Genomic DNA, 26,189 nt, shown 5'->3' with positions numbered 1-26,189 from the left:
GACCAAATGTTGTGCCCATTCCTGGGAATGCTGCTGCCATCAGCAACACTGTTGGCCCCATTTTTCTTGTCAAAAAGAATCAGAAAACTAAACATGAATCTACTGTTTCTCAAATTTCTTTAGACAAGAGTAGTTTACTAATCTGTCTCAGGGTCTTATTCAGGTTATTGATCTTTCTTGTAAGGTAGTTTATGATAAAAGGAAAGGATCCCTCTTTTCCTGAAGAGATTCAAGATTCTGAGTCTGGACAGGAAGATGAAGGGACAAATGCAGGGTTTTCTTCTACAATTTCTGTTTTAGACTCCGATGAAAGCACAGTATCTGATTCTCCCAGTGGAGATTTCTCTTTCTGTAAGACTGTTTTCAGAATGTGCCGGTGTTTTCAGTGGGAAAACACTGAGGTTTCTCGTTCCCTCAGAAAGTACTATGAGCTATTATAGATGGAATTTCCAGAACCTTCATCCATTCATCCAGTGCCATCGGCTTTGGAGTATGTGTGTCACTACCTGCAGCTTTCCTGTCAGTCAAATTGCTGCCCCTAAAAAGACAGATTGTGTAAAGTTCCTCACTAAGTTATTATATACATGACCCAGCTGTTAAATATTTAGTTAATTCCAATCCTACACTTTTTAACAAGGATGGGAAAATAATTGATAAGTATGGGGGAAAGTGTACATTTCTGTAACTTTGATTTACAGAATTTTGAATCGTTAGACTTGTATGTTAATTATGGAAGTATGGGGAATGTTTTGTCTGCAGTTTCCTCTTGTGAGGAAAATCTGCTTTAAGGGGTTTAATTTGTTTCCATTTTACAGGTCACAACTTATTGTTTAAACTGTGTGCATGACTGTTGCAACTTCTTTCAGGACTATGGCCACCGCTACTGTTTTAAGGAGGTCTGCCTGGCTGGCATTCTCAGAACCTCCCAGCTGATGTGAAAAATGAGACTTCAAATTCTTCTTTGGACAGACTTTGAGTTTTTGGTCCCTCTACTACAGACATTATCAAAAAAAATGTGACTGGAAATATAGGAATCTCTAAAGATTTTTTTCAGCCCTCCTTTTTCTAGGGGATTCTCTAGCCCCTCATCCAATTTTGGCAAGAATACTGGTAGACAGATGTTTACTGAGAAGTGGCTGGGGGGTTCCAAAAAAAGAATACAGCAAACCCCCCTAAAAGTGAGGACAGTCCAACAAGTCAGAATGACTATTTAAGGGACCTTGCCCCCACCCCCCACACAAACATGCACACAAACACAAAGGCAGTCCATTTTCCCTCCCAGAAAGTCTGAATGAGTATTTCTGTCTTGGGCAACAGATAGCTTCACACAAGTGGGTTTTGAAGATTATTCATCAAGGTTACTGATGGCAGTGGGAGGAAATTCCTCCTTTCTAGGAGGCAATTTCTCATCCGCCAGATAAGACCTCTCTTATTTCCCCTGTCCTTCCACACATGTTGCCTCAAGGAGCAGTAAAACCAGTCCCTCCTTCCCTTATTGAGAAAGGTTTCTATTCAAGGATGTTTTTGGTTCCAAAGAAAGATAATACTTCGAGACCAGTTCTGGATCTTTGTTTCCTAAATCAATTTGTGATGGTGCCCATGTTTAAAATGCTGTCACTTCAAAACTTGTTACACTTCTTCCTTGTTTAAGTTTCCTGGTAACACTAGATTTTAAAAGCAGCTTATCATTGCATTCCTGTTAATCCAGACTTCAGGCGTTTAAGTTTTGTTTGTCTGGATCCCATTATCTGTTCTCAGTCTTACCCTTTGGAATATCCACTGCACCAAGAGTGTCATAAAGTGTATAGCTCCAGTTATAGCTCATTGTAGGCTGCAGGGCATCCACAGTTTTACATATTTGGACAACTTCCTTATATCTGCAGTCTTTTTCAGAGTGTTGTGGGAGTCTCTCCCTCTTACACAAGCTGGTATTCCAAGAGAACATTCAAAAATCTTTTTAACTTCATCATACAGGATTGGGTTCCTGGGGTGTCTGTCAGGCATCTCAATTCAAAGAGCTTTTCTTTCATAGGAAAAAATAGATCTATTTCTAGGATTTTCCACTTAGAATTCAGTCACTGTGAGGAAATATCTCGGGATTTTGGGTCACATGGCATCTGTGATTTTCATAATACCCCTGGAAGACTCCACATGGAAAAAAAAGATACAGTGGTATCTGAAGTCTCTGGTCCCAGCACCAGTACCCATTTTCTTTTCAAATACCAGTTCTGGGGGTTGTTTGAAGAAAATTCACTTGGAGACAGCAACTTTCCCTTAAATCAGGTCTCCCCTTCCCCAACCCTAAAGCAGTCAGTCACCACAGACCCCTAAGACTTTGCTTGGGGAGCATTTTCAGGAGGGATAAAAGTTCAAGGTGTTTGGGACACTGAGGACAGATGGAAACACATTTAATATAAAAGAAATGCTTGCTCTAAACAAAGCACTGAACTCTCTGAATCATCTTTGGTCCCCTGGACCTCTTCAGGTTGTTAAAGAGAATACCACAGTCATGTGGTACATCAAGCAAGCAAGGGGAAATCAGGTCTTACCCCCCCCCCCCATTTGCAGACTAGCCATTTTAGCTTGGGATATAGCTTCACAGCACAGTCTCACTCTGTAGGTATGTTGTCAAAGCAAAATTGTATGGCAGACAAGTTGAGCAAGACAAAGGCAGACCCTCACAAATGGAAACTAGATCAGATTTGATACATTTGTGGGGAGTTCCTCAAATTGACCTCTTTGCTACCCCTATGAACAATCAGCTGATAAAATTCTGCTCCAGGACTTCATGCAAGAAGGCCTGGAAGACAGATGCCTTTCCTTTTCCTTGAACAGGAATGTTCCTGCATGCTTTTTCCACCCTTTGTACTGATATACAGGATACTTTTGAAGATTCAGGAGGAATCAACCAAGGTCATTGTGGTGACTTCTTTCTAGCCCAGGCAACAGTGGGTTCTCCCTTCTTTTGGAATTGGACAGGGGCAATTACCACAAGCTTCCTCATGGAATGGATCTAATTGCACAGGAACCTGGCCCTGCTCTCTCCCTAACCGGTGAACTTAATTCACTGTTTAGGGCCTTTCCTTTCTACATCTGAAGATCCCTAGACCATGAATTGCATCCACTACTAACCATTACCATATCGAACTAGGAAACTTTGTATTTCTGCGCCCTTAACTATTCCGAGCCTACTCCGCAATTCTTCTGAGCATATGCTTGCTTCTAATATTCTGACCCTCTGCCTGACCCTCACTCTTTACCTTAATCCTACCTGATTAAAAAAAAAAAAAGTTGAAATCTGAAACATTACTTTTATTTAGTATTGCCAGTCTAGTACATTTTATTGTCCTGTCTACCTCTCTGTGCTTATTTAGTATTCATTACTTATTTCATGTGTTCTTTAATACTTGCTATTGTCTTGTTCATGTAAAATATCTTGACTTTCATGCGTCATTTGGAGCTTTTCTCCCCAGGCCTCCATTGAAAATGAGTTCCTCACCCAGTCGGACTTTCCCAGTAAACAAATGTTGAATAAATAATCAAATTAAAAAAAAAAAAAAAAAAACAGGTGTTTGATACACCCTGACCCTAATCAACTTCAAATGTCTGCTTGAATTATAGGGTCTTAATTCCCTTTAGGCACCTCTATACTGAGGGTGTGCAGCAGATACTAATGGAGACAAGAAAGCCTGTTAATAGAGATTCATATATAAGTAAATGGAAAAGGTTTTCTAGTTGGTGCCAGCAAAGTAACCAACCACCATCCAGGGCTAGTGTTTCCCTGGTTTTACAACATTTGTGTGAGTTAATATGGCCATTCTTACTCCTTGAAGGTTTATTTATCTGATATTTCAGCATGGCTGCCCACATAGCCTCCTCTTTTAATGCATTCTCATGTCAAAATGTTTTTGAAATGGGTTTTGCATAAGAGACCTCCAAGAAAACCATTGGTTTCTTGTGATTTTAATTTTATGTTAGAGAAGGTAACATTTGCTGTATTTGAACCAACTCATTTGGCTGACTTGATGCTGTTAACATAGAAAACTATTTTACTGATTGCTGTGATCTGTGCAAGCAGAGTCTGAGTTGCAAGCTCTTACATTGAGTCAACTGTATCTCTCTTTATACAGAGACAAGGTTTCTTTGAGAACTAATCCTTCCTCTATGCTTAAAGTGATATCTGAGTTTACTTTAAGCCAAACTATCCATCTCCCTGTTGTCTTTTCTGAACCTAAAAATAAGGCCAAAAGGATACTTCATACCTTGGATGTCCACAAACAGTTCTGGTACTATCTTGACAGAACTAAGTCTTTCAGATCTTTGGATCAGTAGAAAGGATAATCTTTGTCAAAACAGACTATTTCTAAATGTTTGTTTTAGGCTATTAACTTTTATTGTTCTCACCACAACAAAACTATTTCAGGTATGGTCAAATCCCACTGTACCAGAACCTTGGCTTCTTCTATGGCTTTTTGTACAGAGTTGGATTTTAGAAAAGTATTCTAGAAGTAGAATTTGGTCATCTGTACATACTTTTACAAAGGCACTACAAGCTTGATTCCTTGTCTGTGTACATTAGGCTTTTCTAAGTTCATTCTTCAGGGGCTCCTGGACCTTCCCACTTCCCCTTCCACCTCCCAAATGTTAAGTTTGTGTAATGTACCCATATAGCTAAAACTACTGCAGCAGCAATCAATTTGATGACTTTAGTACAGCTGTGTAAATAATTACCGTAACAATAGATGTTGGCATGATCACCTCTGCAGTCCCCTTTTTTGTTTTTTGATTACGCTAGGGTGGGTATATATGTATATGGATCTATGTCAGAATAACAAATTACCATAATGTCGAGTTTCATAGTTTTTGTCTCACCATTTTGCAACTCAACGTTGAGGTAATTTGTTGTTTTGACATAGATCCTTATATGGATCTATGTCAGTATAACAAATTGTTATAACGTCAAGTTGCAAAAATGACAAGATAAAACCAATAAAAGTTTACATTCACGAATATGCAAGTTGTCATAAGTTTTCATCGCAAAGTGAGTCAGTTGGCCAGTATGGTGAACTTTACCCTTTCCTCCACTGTAGTGTGATCTTGGAGTTGGTATATTTAGTTGGAGGGTCGGGAGGGCAAAGCCCCCTGTTGGATGGGTTTTGTTTGCTTAGATTTGTTTTTTAAGTTTTGTTGGATGATTGTTTATTTACCAGGGGAAAATTTACAACGATCTGGACATTTGTGAATATAAAGTTTTGTCATTTCAGTCTCGCCGTTTTGCAACTCGACATTAAGGAAGTTTGTTGTTTTCACACACACACACACACGCACACACCCTGGCATAATCAAAAGCATATTTATATATTTTTACTGCTTGCTATGTCCTCTCAGGTCTGAGCCTCCCTCTCTTAGTTGGCACAATAGCTCTGCTGAGCTTGTCTTTCAAGCCTGAGTTTTTAGGAAGCTCGTCTCAAGCTGCCTAATGGTTTGAGGGCATGGAAGATGCCATGAAGTTTGGAAGTTGGCGGGCTTGTTATATATCATTGGCAGTAGCTAAGTCGATTGCAGTATTGATCACGTGAGCATTTACTGTTACGGAAAGTGTAATTACACAACTGTATTTTGTGCAGAAATTCAAGTGCATCCTGCAGGGAAAAAAAACACCACCAGATTAATTTCATGGCTTTGAATTCTGTCTGCTATGAGCTCTACTTGACCATACTTTGATTCACAAATCTTGAGAGTGATTTCAATGCATGCCGTAAGTCAGGCATACTCTTGCTTACCTTTGAAAAACTTAGCCATTTTAAGGGACTTGATATTTACAAACATTGCAGCTCTCAATTTCTGTTGAATTTGGGCATTGTAGAAGTGATGGTAAATATCAGACATTAAGACTTCCACTGGCTGAGCCTTAGCATTTACACCCAGTTTCATACCCAAAGTGACAATTTGATTTAGACAACCCGTGTTAAAAATAAGGTTGAGCTCTTTTAGCCTGGACAAATCAGAATTGTATTTCTAAATTAAGATTACAGTATTGTTGATTAGTATATCACTATGTTGCTTACTGGAATGTTGGACTTGATAATAGTCTCAGTAATAAAATCAAAAATGTCTTGGCCAGTTCCACTAAGTAGAAACATGACTAGGTATCTATACATTTTTGCGAACACCCTGGTCAAAAAGCCAAGTTTTTGTGTCTTCAGTATCTCTGCCCTGTAGAAAGCAGTTACATAATTAAAAAAAAAAATCTTTATCTTCTAGGTCATTCATGTGCAAGGTGGATACAATACTTCTGTTGCACCACCTTCTCCCAGTGTGGCTTGTGACTTGCTGCTGTTCTGTGACTCTACCCTTTTACAGTACTTCTGCAGAATGTAAATGTAACGGTTTTGAGACAATGACCATCAAACCAGAACAGAAATGTGAGCATTTCTTGTACAAGTGTTAATTACCTCCCTTTGTCCGTTGTTTGGAGGCAGATGTTATGCTCATATGAGATGCCTGCCTTTAAATAAATCAGGAACTGAATATATAGACCTCTTAGAAGCTCATCCTTGGCACTTTTAGGGCTTGGCTAAAAGGTGTTCCCTGGAGAGCAGCCCACCTACCCAGTTAAGTAAACAGATAAAGTACAAATCACCATTTTGTCTACAATTTCTCAAAGGTTTTTCCATCTTAGAAAACCATGCAGTGTACATTCGTATTTTTTTCAAGTGACAGGTTTTGCATGACCGTTTATTTTTTCAGTTTCCTAAAATGTCTTTGCATTTTCACATTATAATGTATGCCCCTCAATATCATACAGCTTACTGAGCTGTATAAATATGAAAACATGGACAAGTAAAAGGCAGCATAATATGTACACTTCGGTGATTCTTAAGCAACAGTCTTAGATGGTGTGCTGCTTAAAGCTCTAAAGTGTAATATATGATCTGATGTTGTCCATTTCATTATGTATCACGAATGGGTCTTCAGATTTGGCCTCGGATCCAACTCTGACATTTTTTTCAGACATATGATCTGAACCTCACACTCCTTCCTCTCCCATAATGCCTCACTCCACTTCAAACCCTCATATCTCGTTTGCTGCCATTATGGACAGACACGATTATGAGGCTCTCTCCGGTTAGGTAAAACATTTTCAAATTCGATATCTGTCTTTGAGTTCTTCCTTCGTCTCTAAATAGTTTAAAGTTAGATAGTTTAAAGCTCAATATTACCTCCCCTCCCATTACATTACTGTAGCTTTCACTGGTGTTAGGTCTTTTCCCGCCTTTTCGTTTTTCTCCTTTCTTCTTTCCCCTTTTCTTTTCTCTTTCTTATATTAAAAAAAAAAATTTTCGTGCGATCTTTGTTATAGTTTTAATTTTAGTGTATAGTTGGATAGTTTTAATTTTAGTGTGTAGTTGGTGTGTCTGAGTGTGAGTGTTTTTTTCAGCATATCAGACAAACCAGAAAAACCTACAGTTTTAAGAGGCGTGCCTCTTGTGGGCATAAGATTCCCCAATCTGATGCCCATAAGAGGTGCATTTATTGCTTGTGTTCGGGGCACTTGGAGATGCTGTGTGACATTTGCGCGAGCTTCAGTACCCGGGCTATCATTGGTAGGAGGAATAAGCTCATCTGGACTCTGGAGACTACTCCTCAAAAGAAGCGCCACCCCCCTTTATTTCCCCAGGGACTTTTGCTTCTACTTCTAAAAATTGAAAGAAGCTTTCAGATCTATCTCCATTGGATCCATCTTGACCTCGCTTCTCTCCAGATCTGAGAGGTCCCTCGGATCCTGAGGAATCAGCATGGACCAAGCCTCCTATCCTGATGGGTCCCTTGACCTCAAGTTCGAGCAGCCATCTGGAGCTATCAGAGGTTATAAGGATACTTAGCTCCTCATCTCCGGAGTGGACTCCAAGAAACTGCCATCCAGTTCGTAGGTCATGGAGTCAAACTCCACACAGGAGCAAGTCCCCCTCTCCTGCTTAGACTGCCCAGCCAAGCCTGTCACTGGTGCAGTTGACTCATTCTTCCCTGTCTTATTGATCTTCTGGGCTTTCTCATTCTGATATGGATCGGATGTTGAGGAGTTTCCTCAAAGCCCGGGTCCAGCTTGGGGATTTTGCCTTCTCTGACCCATGCTGGATCTGTGAAAGCCCCAACCCTGGTACCCCAACCTCCTCCTCCAGTCTGCTCGGCTTTGAGTCGCAGGGCCTAGTAATCCCGAGAGGACAGTGTCTGATCGTAGGATACTTCTTTTCCCAACTACGATGGTGTCCAAGACTTGCTCGGCTCCCAAGTCCGAGAGGTTGGCCGGGTCCTCTGGGTTTGTGTCGGCTCCGACCTTCTTGGAGCCATCTCTTCTGCTGGGGGCCTCAGCCTTTGACAGGTCAGGTCCAGTGCCCTCTGGTGATGTCGGGCCCAGGATGGCCTTGTGTCTTTCTCCCTCAGGGGATTCAGCCTTTGGGGTGGGGTAGGGCAGGTTCTCCCAGCATCCTTAGCATTCCAGGTGGCAGAGTGGGCTTTCTTGATGCCTCGAGACACAGTCCTTCCTCTGCCAGACCCTTCCCAATCCTCTATGGATTGAAGCTTTGCTCCCATCTGTCTGATCCATGGTTAGCCCTCCCAGAGAGCCTTTAGCCAGTCCCTCAGCAAGGGGTTCCCTTGTCTTGAGTCCTTCCCTGAGTATCCCACAGAGGAGGCCCCTGGAAGCGTTGGTGCAAGAGGAAGCACATAGACTCCCCCTTGGAGTCTTTGACAGAGGACACAGACTTTGACAAAGGGGAAGCCCCCCCCTCCCCGATCTCCACCCGACAATATCTCCTTTGGAGATATCTTAAAAATCCTGAAACAAAACCCCCTTCCTCAGAGGAGTCCATGTTCCTGGAGTCATTCAGGATGGGACGATCTGCATCCTGGGTGACCCCACCAGCGGACAAACTTATTGACCTCATCACCCGCTGGGGTTGAAAGGAGCCCGGCACCATGGAGTCAATCCCACAGCACACAGATAAGTACCTTAGTCCCCCAAGGATCGTCCTTTCTGGAGCAAAGGTATCCCAGTTGATGCCATTGTGGTGTCGGCAGACATCAAAAAAGAGCTCGCTGAACAGAGCTGTACTGTCCATCCCCTGAACAAAGAGTTTCGTGCTTTGAATAAGCATGAGAAGTGGGTGTATTCCTCAGACACTTTTTCGCTGAGAGCACTGAATTACCTGGCGCACTTTATGTACCTCCAGAGAGACTTGGTGAAGGAAATTTCCACCTCTCTGACTGAGTTGCTGTTGGAGGAAAACTACAAGGTTTCCACACAGCTGAATACCATGGCTTCTATAGCTAATTCCTCGATGAGATTTATCTCCCATGCAGCCAAGAGAACCTCTTGAGTGGCTGGTTCAGGCATGGCCCTTAGGAGAACATGCCTGGATGAGATTGTGCGGGTTTGTGGACCCCTTCAAGATGTCGTTCATTAACACTCCTTCTTTTAATGGTTCCTTTCTGTTTGGACCATCTGTTAAGGAGACTCTTACCAGCAGTGAATAGGAGGGCAAGACCTTATCTGCCATAGGGATCAAGTATTCTCCCCCACCAGCGTACCTTTTCTAGGAACCAATAGAGAAAGGAAGAAGATGTGGCTCTGCAAATCCCAGCAGTCCTTTCCTGATTCGCAAGATGAATCCTCTTCTAGGGGCATAGGGAGTGAATTCAATGGTAGACGCCACCCCAGAGGGAGAGGGGGTCCACAGAACCAGGACTGCAGGAACCCTTCTCTGATAAGCCCTTTCAGTGCTCCTAAAGGGCTGACTGACTGTCCTACTCTGGAGGCAGTCGGGGGCAGACTAGCCATACACCCAGAAGCCTGGACAGATACAATAAACGACTCCTGGGTGTTGAACATTATTTCCGGAGGTTACTATATTCCCTTTTCCCTTCCTCTTCCCCACACCGGGGATTGTCTTCCCAACATGGCACCCAGTCAGAAAGAGTAAGTGCCCTTCTAGAAGTACAAAAACTTCTAGACAAAAGTCTTCCAGCGGGTCCCAACCAAACAACGAGGATGCAGAACTTACTCATGCTTCTTTTTGGTGCCAAAGAAGACCTGGGGGCCTTCAACCCATACTGGATTTGAGCAGTTTGAATCTGTTTGTCAAGAAGACAAAAAGTACTGCATGGTTACGGTACAGTCCATTCTGCTGCTCGTCCAAGGAAGGTTGGATGTGCTCTGTGGATCTCCAAGGTGTATACTGTCATATCAAAATAGACAGATACTCCAGGAGATCTACGTTTACAGCTAGGGGCCGATCATTACCAGTTCAGAGCACTGCCCTTTGGCCTCACCACTCTCCCCCGGGTGTTCAGCAAATGTAAAGCAGTAGTCACAGCGCATCTCTGTCTACAAGGATTCCAGGCATTCCTTTACCTGGATGATTGGCTCATAACAGCATTAGGTTTTCTATTCTAAAGGCTTTAACTGACGCAGTACGTGGTGGTATTATTAAAGAGTGTAAATAGGAGAGTTTTAGGTTCATAGGTTGGTACTAGGCTATCGGCCGTAGAGCCTATACAACCCTAGCCGTAACAATTTCCTGGATATTTCTTCCCACAATATTTACTTCCCTGGACCCCTGTCTAGCAGGACGACTGAAGTGATCCCTGGGGTGAATTTCCTGCCCTCCCATCCAATCGTCAAGGTTCCTTTTGAAGAGGGCCAAGGAATTGTTCTGCTTGACATGTATGGGCAGTCTATTCCAGAGTCTGGGGAGTCTCTGGGTCAGGAACCTATCCCTCCAGCATGTTTTGTTCATTGTGATGACAAGGTTTAGATCCGGATTGGGATTTCTTTAAGTGGAGCATGTCCAACAGCTCAGGGTTTGACATGGTCTTGTATGTTAAGCAGAGATCGCCTCTGAGCAGACGATATGCCACAGAGTATAGCTGGAGTTTTTTTAGACGGTCAGCATAGGGCATCTGCTTTAGGCCTGTGATTCTTTTCGTGAGGTATTTCTGTGGCCTTTCCAGCTGTTGCAGATGTCTTATGAGGTACATACCAAATGGGGCATTGTACTCTACAATGGGTCTAATGATGGATGAGTACAGTGGGACAATGACCTCCTTTTTTCTTGATGAAAAGCCCTTAGTGATGAGGTGTGCCACATAGAAGGATTTCCTAACTGTTGTGGTGATGTGGTTATCGAAGGTGAGACCACTGTCCACCTGAGTCCCCAAGTCTCTCATCACACTTTGTGTTCAGTGTACTACCACCTATGTGGTAATTCATGGGTACATGTTTTTTCCCCAAAGGGGATAACTATACATTTCTTGGCATTAAGCTTGAGCCCATGGCTCTGGCACCAAGCATCTGTTTCTGTAAGGCCCTTTTGTAGAACATCCACATCATTTGGGGATTCAATAATGGCTCCCAATTTGCAGTCATCTATGAATTTTGTTAGCCAGAGTCCCTTAGTGTTGGTCTGTAATTCAGAGAAGTAGATGCCAAACAAGAACAGTCCCAGGACTGAACCCTGAGGTGCTCTGCTTGTCTGGAGCTGGATTTGGAGTCTGCTACTTTTACAATCTGGGTTCTGTCATTAAGCCAGTTGGCAACCCATCGAGTGACGTAGGGATTTATGCCCAGCTTAGTAACTTTATCTAATTCCAGAGTGGGGGGTGATGTCGAAGGCCTTGGCGAGGTCCAGATAGGCTGTGTGGACCGCCTTACCCTCGTCCACAGCTCTGGGGACTGATTTGAAGAAGTCAGTCAGGTTCAGGAGACAAGATCGGCCTTTCACGAACTCAAACTGGATGGGGTCCAGTGTTTGAAGGTTGCCAATGTCTTTGTTCCATGATAATGCGTTCCTTGCCCTTGCAGATCAGGCTCGTCAGACTGATGGGATGGTAGTTCCTGGGATCCAAGGTGGATTCTTTGCCTAAGGGCACATATAGCACCGAGTTTAAATGGGAATGTTTCTTTAAAACCCATGCTTAGAGAATTCCAGAAACGAGTGTAATTAAGTAAAATGATCATGTGACTGAGTTTGTTCATTCATTTTGCCTGAAGAAGCCTGACTAGGCAAAAGTTTCTGAACTTGCTTTTATTCATTTTGTATGTTAATAAAAGTGTATTGTGCAGAGCGGTTCGTGGTTCCAGTGACTTTTTCTTATTCTGGATGCTTTTCCCCATGACACAAATAACTGGGAGGCAGCTTGTGGTTGGTACTCCTACTGGAGGCAGCCAGAGACAGGGAAATCCCTACCCTCTGCTCCATGCACAAAAAGGAACCGTAGTGCATTTAGTAGGTTCCCTATTTGGAGTGGTAATGTATTGACTTCTTAGAGATGCAAGAGTCCTCTCAGTCAGGAGATGCAAGAATGTATAGCTCTGGAATGCAAGCCTTCTGCAGCAAACGTTTCAGTCGTTAGTACTTCTGCAGCAGTGATCCTACCTGAAAATCTGCTACTGTAGTAAGTTTAAAAGACGGTTCTTTCCTTTTAAGTATAACAGATAGAAAAGTGTAGTCAAACAACAGTTACAATTTGTTAGGCAATCTTGTTGATGCTAACATCTAGTAATATAACTTTCTGTTTTCCTTTAGGTGTTTGTCTGGTGATTTCTCCAATTTGAAAGGCTATTCCAACTGCTCAGTTGCAATTTCAGAGACCCTAGGTTTTTCTGTTTCACAGCCTGCCTTGTGGTCATACAGCAGTTGCCCAGATGTGGATGAATGTAGACTGAAGATTGCAAATTGTCATGCATTTGCTACTTGTGTGAACACAATGGAATCATTCGAATGTCACTGCAATCGGGGATTTGCTGGAGATGGAGTGACGTACTGCAATAAAACGTAAGTTTACCCATTATTGTAGTATGCTTCACATACCCTGAGTCTGTTAGTAAGCAATCTGGTAGTGTGTGTGATGGCCATGGTCTGAAATGGTTTCCGATACCTTTTGCCCAATGACCTTCCCTCAAATTGTGGCCTTTGTCTCCATCTTCAGCAACATGTATAGGAATTTTGTGGTGTTATAGTATACCTTAATAGTTCAGTGTCTCATACTGAGAGTTGAACCAGGACACATTTAAAGTGGTCATTTAGCTAACAGGGTACAGCTAGTAGTTGTGCTATACATAATGTCTATAGTATGTCAAAGCTGGGAGAACATGTCTTTTTTTTTTCTCTCACTTACCTGAGTGTGTGATGCAATGTCTATTTTCGTCTGATTCAACATGTGGGTTGTCTGATCTGACCTCAGCGCCTTTATAGATTTAGTGTGAATTTTTAGTATATTTGCTGGGTTGCTCTTGTGTATATACTTAAAGGTGTACTTTGGAAGCTCAAAGTTTCAAAACTTTGAACTTCATATGGTTGAGACTATAAGATTGATGTTTTGAAACTTCGGTTTAAATAGAGATAGCTGTACAGTGCATAATGGAAAATTTACCGTTCTCTTCTCTGTAGTGCGATCTCAGAGTTGATATATTTAATTAGCAGGGGGTGTGGGGGGTGCAGGGGGGCTTGCCCTCCCTGCATAAACGTAAAAAAAAATTGTTTTATTTATTTATTTTTTTATTGAAGTGTCAAACTTTCAAAACTTCAATGTTATGGCCTCAACCGCATGAAGTTCAAAGTTTTGAAAGTTTGAGCTTCCAAAGTAGAGCCATAAGTAGATATGGTTAGATAGTACTTTGTGTTGATAGATATTAAAAATCTTTCTTGCAATACTGGAAAAGTCTACAGGCTTCAAGTAGTGTTCCTCCTGTGGGCAGAAAATCTGGCATCAAGACCCACATTCGCAGTGCATGCTTTGTTTGGGGCCTTCCCACTTGCAAGACTATTGTTGTATTTGTGCTGCTTTCAGCACTAGGGCCTTCCAAGGAAGGAAAGAGAAGCCTGTACTGAAAGGGCTTCTTCCTCCTCAGACTGGATTCAAAATGTCTTCGGATCCAAAGGCGCAGTCTACCTATCCCTCTTTTTCTCTCAGTGGAAGTAAAAAGCCAGAAACAGACCTAAAGATAAACCTAAGGACAAACACCAGAAAAAAGACAGAAGAACATTTGGACAAACCAAAGAAAAGGTGTCCAGGTCCTATGGCTATTGTGGGTCTGACACTTAAGATTTTGACATGGTCAGATCTTCTGCTTCCAGTAGCCAAACTACCTTCCCAAAAACTGACTTTTCTCCATGGCAGATTAACCTGAATCTTCATTCTCCGGGCCTTCAAACAATTCCATTGAGGCCTACTTTGATATCCTCATCTTGAGCTCTGGTTGGTTCGCTGGAAGACTTTACCAAGCTAGATGTCAAGCAAATGATGATGAAGTTTCTGGGGACACAGATTCACCTGAGAGTTCTACCGGCTCCATCCCTGAGGAAAGAACTGGGATCAGACCCTTCTATGCTGGCCATATTACTTCTGACGCAGTGTCCACTTTTGGTGCCAATGCACATGAAATACAACTTCCCCACCATACCAGCTTTAAAGCTGATAGCCTGGAGACTTCAGCTTTGACTTCTTCCCTCACATTCTTGACACCAATGCAGTCGGGTCAAGTAGAGTTCTGACAGTGGTTTCATCTCTGTGATTTTCACAGCTATCCCTGCTGCTTGGGGCTTCGACCCTGGATAGCTCAGATGTTCGTCGTGTTACCCTGCTGCAGTCATCACACTTAGGTTATCCTGTCGTCAGGCGGTCCCGCAGTCGGCCGGAATTCCAAAGTCTTGGTCTGGCATCGGTTGTTGTCGCTTCTTCCCTGACGTCAGTGCACCAGGGGTATATATACTGCAACCGACGCCATTTTCTTCAGTCTTTCTTGCCACGTGGTGCCCGAAGCAGAAGCAGTTCGCAAGTGCCGGTCGGCAGACTCCTGAGATTTTCGAATTCGAATTTCAGACCGAAGTCTTCTATAAAGCTAAGTACCCCGTTGGGGAAACTTTTCTTGCCTCAGACCGATGTCAGAAAAAGTTAACAATTGTATTTCTTGTGGGAAGCAAATACCTCATAAGGATTTTCATTCTTATTGCATACCTTGCCTAGGCCCAGACCACGACGTCACTAGTTGTCGTTTTTGTGCTAGATTTAATAAACGTACTATTAAAAGACGCTTTGATTTCGCACGACACTACTTCGGTAGAAAATTTAATTACAGTATGCCTTCGGAGCAACGGACTACCGGCGTGCACAGAAAACGCAAGGATAAGGACAGACAGCCCAGGCCTAAGCCAGATTCCGAGGCCTCGGCTGGTCCGGTCTCCGGTTCTCCGGTCCTCAGTGAGGCTCCACCGCAGCCCCTGATTACCGCAGATTTGGAACCAAAGACCGCTTCGGAACTTTTGACGGAATGTACCAGGCCGACGCAACCATTTTGTTCAGGCCCTACCGACTTTGCTGATAAAGATGCCGGTGCTGCTGAAACGCCTTCGGTTTCTGAAGGCGTTTTCAGACCGACGACGCTTACCATTAAAACGTATCCTAAGACGAAGACTCCTATTAAATCTAAAAGGACTGCATTTCAGTCTCCTGTTCAAGGCCCCATGCCTAAGAAACAGATGCTCAAAATGGCTGAAGATTTGATCTCTTTAATCAGGGGTTCCCAGCCTCCTCCTGACAAAAGGCCTAGACAAGAGGAAGATTATGCATCCTCTGAACAAGTGTCCATTTCTTCAGCCTCTTCTGAAGACCAAGATTACTCCTTCTCTCCTTATGAAGATTCTGATGCTGAGGATTCCATTCCCTCAGCTTCTCCTCCTGAAGACTATTCCTTTGGGGAAACTTTACACACTATGAGGGAACATTTCCACTGGGAAGGTCAGGACTACTCTGACTCGAAGAAAAGGCTCAGAGAGTTTCTTTTACTCCCCCAGCACAGACCACTTGCCATCCCACCCGTGTTAGATATTGTGGATGATGTTTACTTAGAATCCAGTTTGAACCCAGACACTCTACCACCTGCTCCGGCCAAGCCTGAAAGATACTACAGAGTGCCTGATTCCCATAAATTTCTATATAAAAGTCCTGTTGCTGACCCAGAGACAATCTCCCAGGGTCCCAAAGGGGCTAAGGCTTCTATGGCTAAAAATCCTGTACCCTCTGAAAGGGATTCCAGAGCACTAGACAGATGGGGGAAAAAGGTTTACACCTCAGCCACTCTAGCTGTGAGGGCACTAAATTGCCAATTTCACATGCTTAAGTATCAGCAATTTCTAATCTCACAGTTAAAGCAAAGAATCACCACTCTCCCTCAACAGTCTGAATTGAAAGAAATGCAGGATCTGTTGCATGCAACTGAACAGGTGGGCAAACACACCTTACAATGTGGGTTTGATTCTCTGGAGGCCTCCTGCAGAGCAGCTGTCACTGGGTCTGTTATACGTAGACATGCTTGGTTAACGGAACAAACTCTGCCTGATCATGTTAAAGCAAAGCTTCTAGATGCTCCCTTACAACAGGATGTTCTTTTTGGAGTTAAAGCAGAAGTCGTCTTAAAGAAAATGGAGGATAAGGCAAAATCTATGCAGACAGTCAAAGATTTCCTACAGGTACAGCCACCTCGCTTCAGCAGAAATTGGCCAACAAAAAATTGGTCCTTTCCAGCTACTGACAGACCACAGAGGGGTAAATACAGACGTCCAAGAGGCAGAGGCCCAGTACAAACCTCGACAATGGGGCACTGCAACACAGAAGGGAGGAGAAGACAGGTCCCAACCTACCAGAAGGCAAACTCAATGACTTGCACCTCATCTGGCCAAGCAACACTCTCTTGGCAGCCCCCTTTGGAGGAAAACTTGCACTTTTTTCAGACAACTGGCACATTGTCACAAAGGACAAATGGGTCCTAGACATAATTTCACAAGGATACAGATTCCATTTCCACACCTTGCCAATGAAAAGAAGAATGCCAAACCTGCCACAAAATCAATGGGCAGAGGCACAAAAACAAATTACAGTTCTCATGGACATGAGACATTCAACTGGTACCTACTCGAGAGCAAGGCCAAGGATTTTACTCAAGACTTTTTCTAGTTCCCAGAAAGGACAATGCCTAGAGACCAATTCTGGACCTTTCAATTCTAAACACCTTCTTACAAGTACCCAAATTCAAGATGCTAACACTACAGCAGCTTCTTCCCATGTTGGGGAAGAAAGCATGGCTAGTAACGTTGGACCTCAAGGAGGCATACCTGCATGTCCCTATCAGACAAAGTTGCAGAAGGTACCTCCGTTTCATTGCAGGTTCAACTCATTACCTATTCTCCGCACTGCCCTTTGTCTTATCTACTGCGCCCAGTGTCTTCACAAAATGCCTGGTACCAGTAATTGCATACTGCAGACAAAGAGGAATTCAAATATACCCATACCTGGACGACTGCCTCATCCAAGCAGAAAGCAAGGACATCCTCTTACAACATCTGGCTTTTGTAAAACATCTTCTAAGTTGCCTAGGGTACACAGTAAAAGAAAAGAAATCAAAACTAGTACCCTCACAAAATATGACATGCCTGGGTGCCAGCTTGAATACAACGGCCCAGAAGGCTTATCTGACGCCAGACAAACAGCTACAACTGACTCAATATTTCAAAACAATGGCAACAAAGACCCAACTACCTGCAAGAAAAATTCTGCAGGCTTTGGGCTTCATGGCATCTTACATACTACTAATACCATTTGCAAAGCTGCATGTGAGGAAATTACAGCGGTACCCAAAAAGCGTATGGTCTCAACACAGCCACAGCTTGGACACAATGATATCTCTCATTCCCTGCCTACAACAGGAGTTTCTATGGTGGTCACAGGCATGTCACCTCAACAAGTGTCAGCCTTTCCCCTTGCCCCCAGCCAGGCAAACTATGACAACAGATGCATCGGACTACGCCTGGGGGGCACACATGGCAGGACAGTGCGTTCAAGGTGTATGGACTGCAGATCAAAGGAATCTGCACATCAATCAAAAAAAGATGCTAGCTGTACAGAATGCTCTGACAGCCTTCAAGAATCTATTACAAGCAGGACAACTTACAATAAGGACGGACAACACCACAGTAATGTGGTACATAAACAAACAAGGGGGTACACACTCCTACCCTCTATGCAGGCAAGCAAAGACCTTGTGGAACACAGCTCTGGCTTACCAAGTTCAGTTACAAGCTCAATTCCTGCCAGGAAAAAAGAACACATTGGCAGACGACCTCAGCAGAAACATCATGGATCCCCACGAGTGGAAACTGGATCCACAAGTATTTGCAATGATAACTCAAAAATGGGGCCTTCCAGACATAGACCTGTTTGCCAATCCTCAAAACTATCAACTAACAAAATTTTGTACAAGGACACTGCACCACCAAGCTTGGAAAGTGGACGTACTCTCATTCAGTTGGAAAAACCTGACAGTATATGCCTTCCCTCCATTGCCTCTCCTCACAAATGTGCTTTTGAAAATCAGAAAGGAGAGACCATGACTGATACTCATAGCCCCAGACTGGCCACGCCAGCACTGGTACCCACTTCTGAGGAATATGGCCCAGGGCCCACCTTGGATTTTACCACAAATTGCCCATTAGCTCACACAGCAAAACAATCAGATTCTTCACAGCCAGCTCAAAACCTTAAATCTGGCTGCATGACAAATCATCTAAGCATCCAGCCAGCTCCTCTTTCCCAAGCAGTTATGGATGTTATTCTGGAAGCTAGGAGGCCCAGCACCAGGAAGGCCTATTTGGACAAATGGAAAAGGTTTTATGCCTGGAACCAAGCTAAAGACCAAGACACACTTCAGCCTCACATGCCTCAGATTCTACAGTACTTAACTGAGATGTTGCACAAAGGACTTTCTTTTTCTTCCATTAAAATCCATGCATCAGCTATTTCAGCCCACTACAACACGGATCCACCCTTATTTTCGCATCCACTTCTAAGACAGTTCCTCAGAGGGGCAAAAAACATTACACCCCCCAGGAGAGCACCTACACCAACATGGGACCTCCATTTTGTTCTGGAAAAACTTATGTTTCCTCCCTTTGAACCAGCTTTCTCTGCAGATCTACAGTTTCTATCATGGAAGACTGCCCTGCTGCTAGCAATAACTTCAGCTAGAAGAGTCTCAGAGCTACTGGTACTAATGGCAGTGGAACCTTTCCTCATTTTCCATCAAGGCAGAGTTTCTCTACGAACTAATCCTTCCTTCATGCCTAAGGTGGTTTCCAAACCATCCACTTACCACCTTCTTCCCAAATCCACAGAACAAAAGAGAAAGACTCCTGCATTCTTTGGACATTCACAGGCAACTTCGTTACTACTTGGATAAAACTAAGGTTTTCAGAAAATCTGACCAGCTCTTTGTATCCTATGCTACAGCTTCACAAGGGAAGGCTATATCAAAACAAACCATTTCCAAATGGATAGGACATTGCATTCGGTTTTGCTATACCCATAATGGAAAACCAGTTCCTGCTACCATTAGGCCCCACTCTACCAGGGCAACAGCTTCATCTACAGCCTTCCTCAGGGGGGTTCCAACCAAGGAGATTTTGGAAGCTGCAACTTGGAGTTCAGTGCACACCTTTACCAAACACTCTCACTTACCTCTTTACTCTGACTAGAGCTGGCTTTGCCACTGCAGTTCTGCAGGGCCTTCTAGCCTCCAATAGCCCTCTATGATTCCTCCACCCATCCTTAGCTTTGGGATTCAACCCAAGTGTGATGACTGCAGCAGGGTAACACGATGAACATAGTACAGTTTTGTACCTACCATAAATGTAGATGTTCGAGTGTACACCCTGCTGCAGTCCAGGTTACCCTCCATCCCCTCTGAACTAACTGGCTAAAATCTCTACAATACCTTCCTGATGTATTTGCTTATAGCTGGAGGGATTTTGTGTTTTTGCAAAATTTACTCAATTTGGTACTGATTACTGATCACCTTTTTGGGGGCACCTGACATCTAGGGCAAGAAAAACTGAAGAAAATGGCTTCGGTTGCAGTATATGTACTCCTGGCGCACTGACGTCAGGGAAGAAGTGACAACAACCGACGCCGGACCAAGACTTTGGAATTCCGGCCGACTGCGGGGACCGCCTGATGACAGGATAGCCCAAGTGTGATGACTGCAGCAGAGGGTGTACACTCGAACATCTACATTTATGGTAGGTACAAAACTGTACTTTCCAAGGTCCTCCTTGGAGCCTTCTGCCCTTGGAGTTGAGAGGACTGCCAGTTCTGTGGTTATGGGTGGTTTTTCCTTGGATTCATTGGCTTTCAAGGCTGCAGAAAGGGCCTTGGCTGGACCAAGACAACTGGTATGTGCTCAGAGTTTGGATCCATCCTGATTCCCACTGGAAACCTGTGCCACCTTCCTCTCATTCTGGTTGACGGGGCAGACAGATCCAGTAAGCATCAAGATCACTCAACATTCGAGCTCCATGTCCGAATCCAAATTGTCTCCTTCAGAAGTCGCAAGGCACATACTGTACATCCCCCAGAAGAGGACTTGCGAGCGGAAGCATATTGATTCCTCTCCCGAGTCATTCACTGAAGACACCAACTTAAATGAGAGAGAAAGCTCCCCAAGGTCCACCCCCCATGTCTCCTTTGGAGAAATCCTATAGTTGATGAAACAGGGGTGGGGGGGTCCCCTGAAACTCTTCCTCCTGATGAGTTGGTGTTTCTCAAAGGTTTTGGGGGTTGGCCCTTCAATATCCTTGGTGGTCCCGCCTCCTGTTGTCTTAGTTGATCTCATTGTCCAGAAGGCTTGGAAGGAAACTGATGCAGCAGACCTCATCACGAAAAAAACAGATAAGATCTTAGTTTCCCGAAAAGATGGAAAATGCTGGTCCAAGGGTCCCCTGTAGATGCTATGGTGGTAGCAGCAGCCAAAAAAAGGGAACTGTCTGAAGAAAATTCTTCTGTTCATCCCCCTAACAGGGAGTCCAGGACATTGGATAGACTGTTGAAACAGATGTTTGGTTCAGTGACATTTGCACTCTGAGTGCTGAACTTTCTAATGCACCTGGCACAGTTCCAGTGGAATTTGATCAAAGTATTTTTAAATTCCCTGGCAATTAACTTACTTGTGGACATCCACAGAACAGTGGATACCTAGTTATCTACCCTACAGTCATCCATGAATATGGTCATGAGACTGCTATCTAATGCAGCAGATGGCACAGCATGGGCATCCAGCATGTGATGGCATGCCTGAATGCGGATCTGCGATTTTGAGGAAATTTTAGGACATCCTTCATAAATGCCTCCTGTGACGGTTCCGTCTTACTTGCTAAAAGTTAAGGAAATTCTTACCAGGAGTGAGCAAGACGGTAAGCCCTTATCTCCTGTAGGAATTCATTTTTCAGCTCCTCCAAGATCTTTTTGCAAGAAACAAAGAAAGAGGAGAAAAATGTGATTCATGGAATCACAAGGTTTTCACCAGGGCACTCCTGGGAACAGGTCTCCCAGAGACAGAGTTAGAGGCAATCCCATGGGATGTTACACATGGGACAGAGGCGGTCTGCAAAACCAAGGGTCTGATAATGTCATTTTCTTTCATTCCTTAATGAATGGGTGTTGTATCTGGCTTGGCCACATTTCTTCCAGATTCTTTGATCCGACTCACTCTCGAGCTTCTCCCCTTACTCATAATGTCCCTAACCCCTGTATTACTTCAGATCTCATTTGCCACTCTTACGGTTCAGATGTTGATTGTGCTTTCTCGAGCTCTGGATTTGCTTTAGTCACTATTTCTTGAGGAAAAGTAAATTTTACTAAATTCTGTATTGATTCTATTAGTTTTCTATTACCCTATCCTCCCTTTACTAGTTTTTCTTTCAGTAATTGCTTTTTCTTTCTACCCATTATCAGGTAGGTCTGGTTACCATTGCAGTTACCAACGCTGGTAACTTCTTTTTCTCTCTACAAAAAAAAAAACTCTTACCCACCTTTAGGGTATTTATTTATTACCATTGTTGGTAATGTCCTTTTTTTTTTTTTTTTTTTTTTTTTTGTTAAAGAAAAAAAAAAATCAAAAGAGACTACTGTCTCTTCTTCATTTCATTCCATTTAAGATGTCTGAAAAGCCAGCTTGTTTTAAAAAGTGCACTTCCTGTGGGCATAAGATACCCAACTCTGATATCCACAGGCAGTGCATCTATTGCTTATGGCCATCTCGAAAACCCTTGCCAAATCTTTGAGGGGTTCACCTCTCAGTCCTAAGCGGTAGACATAATAAGTTAGTGTTATAAAGTTCGTTTCCAGCTTCTGCTCCTCCTCCTTCCTCAGCTTCTATCTTAGGGATTCGTATCCCCCTCCAAGAAGTCTAAAATGGCTTCGGAGCCCAGGGAGCATAGAAAAAGCTCAACTGCCCTGTCTTCTAAATCTGCTCCTGCATCAGAGCCACCTGCTAAGCAATTTAAGTGTGTGGCTCTGAAGACTGCAGAGTCTGGAATGTCCAAGTCTTCTGGATCTCAAAGCCCTCATTTCTCTCTGGAGCCTATTTCCCAATCTCCTTTCTTACCAGCAGACACCAAAGAGATTGCTTTGTCCTCCCACTTCATCTTCCATCAGGTCCTCCAGAAGTCTCTCTAAAGCACATGTGGATAGGATGATGGGAAAATTCCTCAGAGCTCACATTCAGATGGGGGTGTTACCATCTCCGTCTCCTATCGGATCTGTGAGTCTTCAATCTGAATCCCATTCCCTTGTCTCTCCTTCTCCACTCTGTCCAGTGATTTCAGATCCCTCTGATCTGAGAGTCCCGAGAACTGAAATGTTGGATCTGAAGACTGCCTCCTCTTCAACTCCGACTGTGTCCCTGACTTGTTCAGCTCCTACCTCCCTCCCCCGAACATGATTAGTCTCAGAGCCAAAGTGTTGGCACCGGATCTGGTGGGATACCTTCCATTCTGAGAGTTTTGGAGCTGTCACTTCCCCTCAGAGCCTTGTTCCTGCTCAGCTTGGGTTTGACTCCTCCTTCACAACAGGAGCCCGTGCAGACTCAGGGCTTAGCAGCACATGGAGTTTCATCTCCAGTGAGGTTGGCTTCGGGTTCTCATGGGCCTACTGCTTTCAAGGTGGTAGAGAGGGTTTTCTCTTACCTGAGAGCTCTTTCTACTCTTATTTTTTAGGCTTTTACCCCCCATAACCCCTTCGGATCTGACGTTTGAGACCCATCAGCGTATTCCTTAGGGATAGCTGGCCTGTATGAGCTTCCAACCAATTCCTACACAGGACCTTCACCTCCCTTCCGCTACATCTCCAGATCATCCCATTGAAGTGCTCCACTGGAAGAGATCATATAAAAGGAGGCACTTAGATTCCCCACAGAAATATTTAACCAAAGGCACCAACTTTGATGAAGGGGATAGGTCCCCCAGATCACCACCAGAAGATGTCATCTTTGTAGACATTCTAGAGATCCTTGGCCAGAAAGATACATGGTCTTCCAGTCCCCTTTCCCAGGAGTAGTCGGTGTTCCTAGAAGCAAGCGGGTCTGGCCCATCTACATCTTGGTTTGCCCATCCAGTGGATGACCTACTAGATCTTGTGTCCCACTGGACATGGAAGGAGCCCAGATACTAACCAATTTCCTATCATCCAGACAAGTTTCTTGTTCCAACCAAAGACAGGTCTTATTGGAGTAAGGGAGTTTGTGTGGCTGCCATGGTTGTGGTGGCAGCCACAGAAAAGCAGATAGCTGAACAAAGCTCTTTTGTACATCCTTCTAATAGAGAATCTAGGGTAATGGACAGGTTTGGAAAGCGCATTTATGCCTCAGCGACCCTTGCTGTATGGTCTCTCAACTACTAGGCACATTTTACCAAATTACAGAGAGACATGATTAAGGAACTCTATAAGTCTAGTCTTGGATCCATGTTGGCAGAGGAACAGCAACAGTTTTCTTCACAGCTGGCCACCCTTCAAGCAGTTTCTAATGCATCTATGAGGTTAATGTCTCAAGCAGTGGAAGGTTCCTCAGGGGGTGGTGGGTTCAGGCATTGTCATAAGGAGACATGCTCGGATCCACTTATGACTTTGCTGAGCCCTTTAAGTCTTCTTTCATCAGTGCTTCCTTTGGTGGATCTTTTTTGTTTGGGCCACAGTAAAAGGAGCACTTTCCCATAGTGAGCAAGATGGAAAGACCTCGTCTGCCTTGTAATTCTGTTTTTCTACCCTGCAGATATTTTTTCTGATGCACAGTGGTAAGATGTGCTTCCAAAAATCACAAGGGCCTTTTCAGGACTCACGAGACTAATTTTCCTCTAAAAGCAGAGAGGGAAATTCCAATGAAAGATGCCGCCCTTGCGTCAGAGGTGGCCTACAAAACCAAGTGTTTTGTGATTCCTTTTCAGATAGACCTTTTCAGCGCCCCTGAAGGGGTTTGTGACTGTTTTTCTCTGGAGGCAGTAGGGGGGCATTTGTCCTTGCACCCAGAAGCCTGGGCATCCATCAGAAAAGTCACCTGGATGCAAAGAATTCTATCCATAGGACATTTCTTTTCCTTTTAACAAATTCCTCCACAAAAATGGAAAATCTCCCCTTTGTTCCACCCAATCAGTGGGAGTTGGCAGCCCTAGAAGTTCAGTAGCTGCTAGACAAGAGTCATCCAGGAGATCCCACCAGACCAGAGAGGATTCGGAACTCGCTCAAAGTTCTTTTTAGCACCAAAGAAAATAGGGGACCTGAGACCTATTTTTGGATCTCAGCCATCTAAATCAATTTAAGAACTCCATGTTCCATATGGTCACGGTTCAGTCCATTCTGCCTCTTATCTAGAAGGATGACTGGATCTGCTTCACAGATCTGCAAGATGTGAATTATCACATCAAATGAACATATGCTCATGGCAGTATCTGCACTTTCGACTGGCCCAGTCATTATCAGTTCAGAGCCCTGTCCTTTGGGCTCACCACAAACCCCCAGGGTACTCACCAAATGTATGACAGTAGTAGCAGCTCATGTCAGACTGCTGAGATTCAGAGTGTTTCCTTATCTAGATGACTGGATGCTCACCACCCTACCCAGGCATCTTTTCAACAAGGTCAGGGATTACTTACTCCAATTATGTCAATCCTTAGGAATAACAGTCAATTATTCCAAGTCCCTGTCTCCAACCATTTCAAGTCTTGGAGTTTATAGGAGCTCGCCAGGGCACAACCGATCAGTTAGCCTTTCTTCCAGCAGAGTACAGACCTTGAAATTGCATGTCAGTCAGATTCTTTCACACCCTTCTCCCTAAGCAAAGCTGATTCTTCAAGCCCTAGGGTCAATGGCTGCTGCTGTTACCCTCCTACCAACTACTTGTTTCCACATGTAGATCATTCAGTGGACTCGAGCAATTTTCTATTCCATTCTTCAACACCCTGTGAACCATCCTGTAAAACTTTCTCTGGTTTGCAGGGACTCCCTGCTTTGATGGATTCAGTCCAAGGAAGCTTATTAGGGGCATCTCTTTGTTTTTCCACCTGCGCCAGCCACTGTGACAACGGATGCTTTCCAATTGAAATGTGGGGGGGCATTTCTTGGGACAGAATGTCCAAGGCTTTTAGTCCCCAGAAGAAACCAATTTGTATATCAGCATCCTAGAAATGACAATGTGGTCCTTTTAGCATTGCAGGCCTTTCAGATCTCTCTTCCACTAGGAACAGTTGCTATCCAAATGGACAACATGTCTGTGGTGTGGTAGATCAACAAACAGAGGGCAACCATGTCCTACTCCCTTTGTTGAGAAGCAATGAGTGTGTCAGTAGGCAGTCTCCTCCAACCACTTTTTACTAGCAATCCACATGCTCGGGGAATCCAATGATGTCCTTCTTTTCATATGCTGTTTGTATTCATGACATCAGGGAGTTTGCCTCTGGTGAACTCTCGAACATCCGGCCATTGTCCAAAAGTTAAATGCTCTCACTAAGGGTGCACATGATATCCTGCGCCTCTCTAGGATGTTGGCCATAAACAGATGTCTGGTATAAAGTGGACATCAGCATGCACCTCTTCCGAACTTTTGTACCACGTCTGTGACTGCCAGCTCTGGTTATTGTGTTGCCAGTAGAAGCATTTTATTTTCCATTTTTTTTTTCATTTGACTTCAGATAAGTACCTCTTAGGGGTTTTCTGTTTTGTTACTTGCTACTGTTTTGGGTTACATGTCAGGTAGGAAGGGCAAGTGTAGGTGCCGAAGGCAAATTCCACATAAGGATTCACATGAGCTCTGC

General features: G+C 43.8%; 1 protein-coding gene across 1 annotated transcript in view; it reads left to right on the top strand.

Moving 5' to 3' along the window:
- MEGF8 (multiple EGF like domains 8) overlaps window positions 1-26,189 on the top strand; it is a 1,779,602-nt gene that overhangs the window by 481,058 nt on the left and 1,272,355 nt on the right. Inside the window, exon 18 of the mRNA XM_044079419.1 lies at window positions 12,588-12,836. Within this exon, the coding sequence (XP_043935354.1) occupies window positions 12,588-12,836 (249 nt within the window). The remainder of the gene's footprint in view (window positions 1-12,587; window positions 12,837-26,189) is intronic.

This window comes from Protopterus annectens, chromosome 8.part0 (assembly GCF_019279795.1).
Source record: "Protopterus annectens isolate FY-2018-M chromosome 8.part0, PAN1.0, whole genome shotgun sequence".
In the NCBI taxonomy this organism is placed as follows: domain Eukaryota; kingdom Metazoa; phylum Chordata; order Ceratodontiformes; family Protopteridae; genus Protopterus; species Protopterus annectens.
This window is presented reverse-complemented; position numbering and strand designations above follow the sequence as displayed.